The 7522-nt window shown below is 43.8% G+C and overlaps 1 protein-coding gene across 2 annotated transcripts; it reads left to right on the top strand.

The window, feature by feature from the left end:
• Positions 1-265: 265 nt before the first annotated feature.
• On the top strand, positions 266-7072 carry COX6C (cytochrome c oxidase subunit 6C). 2 transcript variants are annotated; one of them, XM_081205329.1, is made up of 4 exons: positions 266-391; positions 5934-6061; positions 6181-6306; positions 6954-7072. In XM_081205329.1, exons 2-3 carry the CDS (start codon positions 5948-5950, stop codon positions 6298-6300), a joined length of 234 nt encoding a protein of 77 aa, XP_081061455.1. In that variant the 5' UTR covers positions 266-391; positions 5934-5947; the 3' UTR covers positions 6301-6306; positions 6954-7072. The 2 variants fall into 2 exon arrangements, with proteins under 2 accessions (XP_081061455.1, XP_081061456.1); XM_081205330.1 differs by having other exon boundaries at positions 271-384.
• Positions 7073-7522: the final 450 nt, after the last annotated feature.

The raw sequence follows: 7522 nt of genomic DNA, 5'->3' as shown, positions 1-7522 counted from the left end.
TTGGAATAGATGAGCCCGGGGAATGCCTTCCAACGCCGTAATTCTACGAGTCTGTGATTATTATTATTATTCATTTCATTTCTATGCCTTATAAAAAAATAAATCTCAACCTGGTTTACAACACATTAAAACATCAAATAAAACAACCCAGAACAAAACATTACGGAAGGAAGTCAAATACTATATACACACGCAGAATCAGACCACGGCAGGAGACACCTCCGCGCGTTCCGCGCCCTATTAAATTTGACCCGAGCGCCTTCCCGTAGCCGTCGATCGCAACGCGCGTGCGCAGGCGGGAGCTGCGGTTCGGAAGGTGAACGAGGAAGGACAGCGCAGGATACTTGTGTGTGCGAGGAGGACCTTGCGGTTCCAGAGCTTTCTGTGAGACGTGAGTGCTTTGCAGGGGGTTGGTTGGTGGGCCCGCCCGTGCCTGTTCCCTCAGCGCTTCCCCTTCCCTCCTCCTCCCGCGCGTTCCAGAGAGCGGCGCGTTCCTGGTGCGACCGTTGGGCCGTTGGTGGGGGGGGGGGCGGGGTGGAGGTCTCGGTTGGCTTGGATTCTGAGGAGGGGAAGGGACGAAGAAGCGCCCGAGGGGGAGGCCTGGGCCTTGGTCCTTGGCTCCCCTGCGGCCAGGCCTGTCTCCTCTCTCCTCGGCCTTGTTTCCCTGGGAGTCCCGTCGCAATGGCGCTTGTGAGGGCAGCTGCACCAACCCCGCCCGCCACCGGGCAAGGAAGCTGCCCCTGGCCCGGACAGGAGTTGTTCGCCGCCCTCCCACTTCCTTGCAAAGGACGTGCTGGAGTCGCGTCAGTGGTGAACTGCTCGAAATTGGGCTCCTCAGGGGCACGGAAGGCGAGCTGCTTGGCTACCAGACGCCCAGGCGGGGTGGAGCCTCTGAAGGCCTTCGGGGACTTTTAATAATTTCCCGCGTGAGCAGTCGCGCGCACACATGCGCTTAGGGGGCCCAAGGCGAGAAATCGGCTCCTCGTCGCTTTTGTTCCCCTCTCCACACATATGTGCAGCATGTGTGTGCATGGAGAGACAATGTTACATTTTTAAAAGCAAAGAGGAGGCTGCAGGCCTTCATGGTGTGTGTGTGTGTGTGTGTGTGTGTGTGTGTATGTTTGACACCCTCACAATTCTGTAGCCTAGGAAAATGCTGAAAGCTGTAGGAGTAAATTCTTAGTCATCGTCTGCTGGAACATGGGCACTTGCGGTCGCAAATCCCTTAAACAAAATTATGAATGAAAAAGAATTGTGTTGAGCTGTGCTGGTTCTCAAAAGCATGAAACTAAACTTTGAGAAGCTAACTTGTAGTTTGTCGGGGCCCTCCATTTTTTAAGGCTTGTGCATAAAACTGAGTATATAAATAAAAATTGTCCATACAGTGTGGTAGATAGGGTTGGGAGACTTGACTTTAGTTCTACCCTGAGCCACAAAGTTTACTGGGTGACCTTGGGCCCAGTCTTTTTAAGTTAGTCCAACTTATTTCCTAGAGTGAATATTGAGGACAAAGAGGAGTGGGACTATGTACACCACATTGAATGAAACAGGAAGAGCAGGTTAAAATTGTACTTAAGAGCCTGCTGGATCAGGCCTATTTCAGTATCCCATTCTCAGTATCACCAACATGATGCCTATGAGAAGCACTCTCATCCTGCAGTTTCCTGAGAGCCCTTACCACTATGAACTTCCCTAATCCTCATTTAAATCCATCCAAGTTGATGGCCATCACTACCTCCTGTGGGAGCGAATTCCACAGTTTTGCTGTGTGAAGTACTTCCCTTTATCTGCCCTGAATCCTCCATTCAGCCTCATTGAATATCCATGATTTTTTGTGTTATGAGAGAGAGAAACCTTTCTCTATCCACTGTTTTCATTAGTCATACCACCTCTCGTGCACATTTTCTCTAAACTAAAAAGCCACCAAGGCTGCAACTGTTTCTCACCTTTGAGAGCTCAGGTTGATGCTATCCAGACTTGGTTATTAGTCAGTTTTTCTATTATTATGAGGCCTAGAACTTCATCCCTCATCACTACTATATGCCCCAGTTCCTCATACTTCCTTCCTGCAAAAGTTACCTGAGGAACAGAGATCTGCCCTATATCTTCTGCTGTGAAGACATTCCACTTCTCTGCAATCTCATCCTCTTTTAGCATACCTTTGGCTCAGTTGTCATCCAAGTTACCAACTGCCTCTCTAGCCACCCTTCTGCTACAATCATATTTAAGTAATTTTAACTTAAAATGTTGAAGTGGTTTGACCTTGATTCTGCCTTTCAACTTCCTTTTTACCGCACCTCTCATTTTTGGGAAGTTTCCTCTGCTGAAGTCTGATGTGGCCATGTTGGATTTTCTTGGCCATATCTATGTATATTTAATTTAATGGTACTATGGCCACTGCTCCCAATTGGTTAGACAACAGTTACATCTTGCACCAGGTCTTGGGTGCCACTTAAGATGAAGTCAAGGATTGGTCAGTTCCATGACCAACTCTTCTAGGGCACAATTGTGTAATGTAATTATATGATCATGTGATAGTTAGGATGCAGTTATATGTGAGGGCATCGGATACATCAGATCTATTCCTCTGATGTCAGAAGTTGGCGTTTGCCTCCCAGCCACCTTTGGCTCTTTCAAAGTCCTGGCCCAACTATTGTCAAAGCTGTGACATCAGAAGAGCTAAAAATGGGGGATTCCAGCAAGTGGCTTCAATCTACAGCCCAGCGAGAAACTTAGAGATGCTTTTGAGTGTGACTAAATCTCTCCCTCTGCTTTCCCTACCACTGTTTTTAATGGGAGTGGAAACTTAAGCGTAAAAGGAAAAAAGTTAAAACACAAAGTGGACCATTCTCCCACCCTGCCAGCATAAGCCTGGCAGGGCATAGGGGAAAGGTTTTCAATGGGTTTTCCATTGAAAAATGTTTTGTTGGCACCATTGTTATCAAATGCAAAGACCTGCAGATGATCCAGCTTGATATCTCTGGCATGGAGGAGTCTTTAAACGTAGCTAGCTTCATGGAGGTAAGCTGATCTGTAGTAGCTGAAAGAACTTGGCAAAAACCTGATCGTGTTTTACATGGGTTCTTGTTGGAGGCTGGGTTGGTGCTTAGTTCCCAAAGACCAATGGGGCATGTCTAAGATCTTTCAACCATTGAGAATCTTATTTATTGGGCAAAGATGTGTGGATAAAAATAAGTAAATATTATGTGAATTGGAGGTGTTGGAAGAGGTTTTGTTTGCTTACTTAAATGTAGAGCTCATCAGGTTCCATATTTACGGATATAGCCCACTGGATAGTTTTGTATCTGATTGGCTGAAGTCAAACTCACCTGTAGTCTGTCATTGGCTAAGCTGCTGTGATGCTATGAAATGTTTGCAAACATTCCTTTCATCTACTCAGAGGAAAGCTATTATCAGTGGAATATTGATCCACTGTGAAACATGAGTGAGTCAAGTAGAAAAGTCAAGACTGGCAAAAGAAACTTGCATGGGTCCCAAAAGTAGGAGAGGAAAGAGCTCTTTGTTAGCATCCAAGACATTAGGTTTACATTATTCAGAGTTGGCAGCTCTGAGGTGTGACTGCATTTTCTATGCACCTGCTCCTTGTGTTGGCGCGTCACTCCTAGCAGTGTTAGAAACTGCTTACACGGCTTGTGGAACCTGGGTTACAGGTGCAAAAACAATGGCTAATCACCCTTCCCCTCAATGCAACAGCACTTTCTATTTATTTTTTCATAGAGAATTTATTTGGTCTTTTTTTGTAATTTGTGGTGTTTGGAGGGTTATAACCAGCCACAGCAAAACAAGTCATACAGAGGTTAACAGTGAGACTTAAGTTTAGACATGTATAGGACAGTAACATAGTGTGGGGATTTGAACCCAGCTCTCCCAAGTCCTGGTCCTACAGACAATCTACTACACACACTTGCTCTCACTGGGTTGAAACTCTATTTTTCAGTTTGCAAAGCCACAGTTTTTGTGATAGATGGAGCTTACCAGTGAGGGACATTTTCTCCATTCGTGCTCATGTAATGTGATTATTTTCAAAGTTCTAATGTTTTAATTTCTGTAAAGCACTTCCCTGTAAATGGTACAGGAGCACTCATGCAAATCTTTAAAAATAGGTGATGCTCCACTCTTTCAAGACCATTAGTTTCTTTGTTGGTTTGCCCCCATCCCAAATTACCATTGCAGCTGTAGTATATGAACTGAGTGTTGATGAGAGGAAGTCTGTGGGGAATGTTTGCACTTAAAAAAGAGATAACCGTTCCATATTGGAATTTAGGATTTACTGGCATCACTTGCACTTAAAAGTTCATACAAATGGACCCCACTTCCGTTTCTAAAAGATTCTAATTTATAGAATTTGCACCAATTTATCTGTTTTTCTGTGACCAGAGGCAAAACAGCTGGATCTCTCCTGCTGCTCCCCCCCCCAATTGCTTATCTGTTTGTTTGCAAACCACAACCTTTTAGCACATCAAAAGGCTTCCTGGGGTCAGGCAGAAAGGGAAAACTGATGCTGTGATTCTCCCGCACAGCCGGTCACAAACTTAATGTGACTGGAAATCTAAACTTGGTCACTAGGTGGTGCTCCTGAGGCACAGAAAACAGCTGGCGAGTGGTTAATTTCGAGTGCTGCTCTCAGGTGTTATGTTTCCATATGACACAGCATGTACAATATTGTAAGAAAATGTGTCCAGAATTAGGATACTGAAGGTACCTTTAGCAACAGAGCATAAAATACAGTCATACCTTGGAAGTCAAACGGAATCTGTTCTGGAAGTCTGTTCGACTTCCAAAATGTTTGGAAACCAAAGCGTTGGTTCTGATTGACTCCAGGAAGCTCCTGTAGTCAATTGGAAGCTGTGGAAGCCCCGCCAGATGTTCAGCTTCCAAAAATAGTTCACAAACCGGAACAGTGACTTCGGGGATTGCAGCGTTTGGGAGCCAAAATGTTCAAGAACTAAGCTGTTTGAAAACCAAGGTATGTGTAATGTCTTTGGGGGTGGAACCAGATGCAAAATGATGGTTAAACAGGGCAGACACGGAAACTTTTTGTCCTCTATGAACCATACCTGGGATAGCTTGTATATAGCCAGCTCCATCAGGCCTCCTCCCTCAACTCTCATTTGGAAGCAGCCATTCTATTAGTGGGAGAGATGGGAAGCAGAGCACTCCCATAAGCTCTGCTGTGATTGGCCAGCTCTGTTAGGCTGCCTCTCTCAACTGATACTTATGTGGGAAGGCACTCCATCAGACTGTCTCTGGGGGAGAGATAGGAAGCGCAGTTTGTTCCATCAGTTTGGTCAAAAGCTTAGCTCCATCAGGCATCTCCTACCCGAATGGAGCCTAGTGGTCACTATAACAACAAATGTTTAATAATTGGTGCTTGAGTATGAGTTCCTTTTGTCACTGTCCCTTTCCCCTTGTATATTGTGTTTTTTTACATTGCAAGCCTGTGGGCATGGACTGTTATTTTAACTGACTGTATGTAAGCCACTCTGGGAGTCTTGGCTGAAAAGGATTATAAATCCTATAAATAATAAAAAAGGCTGCTTAATCGCCCTTGGTCTTCCCCCTGTCCCACACACCCATTTCTTCCAATTGTGTGGGCAAATGATGCCTTGCATCCAAAAGTGTAAGGCTAAAATTAAGTCTACAAGTAAGACATATTATTGAAGTGATAAAGGTTGTAGAGCTTCTATGCATGCCTCATTAGATATTTATTGAAAATCTAAGAAACAGGAATTTCTGAGTAATTTGGGGAACTATATAAGTGACCTCCTTGCCTATGAAGCTTGGCTCAGCTGCATAGGGTTTAGAGATTTGAATAACCACATCTTTGTAGCTGATTCTTTTCACTGTTGGTCGTAGAGATGCTTTTGTGACAACGCACTCTTGCTAAATTTTCTTTGATTTGCCTTTTTTAGGAGAAAACATCACCATGTCTGCTGCTTTGCTGCCCAAGCCCCAGATGAGAGGCCTCCTGGCCAGTCGTCTAAGAAAACACATTGTAGTGGCTTTCCTTTTTTCGATAGGATGTGCAGCTGGATACAAGGTCAGACTGTGGTACATTAAGAAGTCAGTTTGTGAGTTAGTTCTTTAATTAAGACTGTCTTAGTGAGAGGATGCAACTTTTTCCAGTAATAACTTGCGGTCTTATCTCTTTCTCTTTAGTTTGGTGTGGCTGAACCAAGGAAAAGAGCATATGCTGAGTTCTATAAAAACTATGATGCCATGAAGGAGTTTGAGGCCATGAGAAAAGCTGGGGTGTTTGAAAGTGCACCACCCAAATGATCATGAGTAGGTATCTGAAAACTTTCCGTTGTCTAACCTTGGCAGAAGAATATTACTTTTTGACTAGGTATGGTGGATGTTTTGTCTTAGCTCTGTATCCACCAGACCCATCTTATGTACTTATTATCAGTTGATAGCCCTGCAATGTTCTACTTTTTAGCTTCTGTGTTTGATTGCATCTCTACTAAAAACTTACGCATCTGAACCTATTTATTTATAGAAACATTTATATATTGTCTTTTCAGTCCCCATGAGGGGGCCTGCTATCTTCCCCTGTCGCTTGGCCTAGCCCCCTTACTTTTTTAAATATTTGACCTCTTTTTATGGAATTCCTATGCTGTATTGCTGCTTTTGCCTTCTTCCCCACTTTTCAAAACCTGTTTTATTCAAAGCCCCCTAGTGGTAGAACTGTTAACCATGCCTGCAGTGAGGTGTTTATCTGCATATGTGTATTACGTGTTTGTTTCTGTTCACATTGGTTTGTCCAACTTGGTCTGTAAACTCCTATATCTATTACACAATATTGGTTTTCATGGGGCGTAAATATATAGGCGAAAGCATCCTGTTGCTCATTTTAGACAAAACCCTTTGCATAAGTGGCCTTCAGATTAAAAACAGATTCATTTTATAACTTGTTGTTTCTTCCTTTTCAGACTCTCCTCTCCGGATACCTGACAACTGAACATCACTGTTTCACTGAACTATTCCTTGTGATCCACTTTGGTGTTGATCATGCTATAACATTGATCATTAAATTAAGTACTTCAGTTAAGCGATGTTTGGACTTTTTTCAAACTGGATAGCGAGGAGGTAGTAATATCTGTTCCAGAATGCTTAAGTACTATTCTCCCTCCCCCTTATGTACTATTGTTGAGGTACTAGCTGCCAGTCATCATTTCAAGTTTTCTTAGAAAGCTTTTGGAGAATGATTGATGAATGAGAGAGGAAAAATCTGCTGGATTCTATGTTTGATTAATTACATCTTCCTTTCACTGAAACTGGGTAGGGAGATTGAGAACAAAAGCCTTCTATCTGGTTTATCCTGGTCTTTTGTTTATTAACACTTGTCTCTCTAAGGTGTGGGGAGTATGTGGCCTTCCAGATGTTGGACTTCAGCCAGCATCGTTGATAGGAAGATAGGAGCTGTAGTTCTGCAACCTTATAGGGCTGCAGGTCATTGTTGCTCTAAAGCAGTGGTGGCCAAACTTGGCCCTCTAGCTGT

Source organism: Podarcis bocagei (genome assembly GCF_964188305.1).
Source record: "Podarcis bocagei genome assembly, chromosome: 8".
In the NCBI taxonomy this organism is placed as follows: Eukaryota; Metazoa; Chordata; class Lepidosauria; order Squamata; family Lacertidae; genus Podarcis; species Podarcis bocagei.
The sequence above is the reverse complement of the archived record's forward strand: the minus strand, read 5'-3'. Positions and strand labels throughout refer to the sequence as shown.

Bases quoted from the DNA above. Each gene is read 5' to 3' on its own strand.
- COX6C (XM_081205329.1), top strand. From the start codon at position 5,948: ATGTCTGCTGCTTTGCTGCCCAAGCCCCAGATGAGAGGCCTCCTGGCC. The intron at 6,062-6,180 runs GTCAGACTGTGG...CTTTCTCTTTAG, and splicing joins GATGTGCAGCTGGATACAAG to TTTGGTGTGGCTGAACCAAG.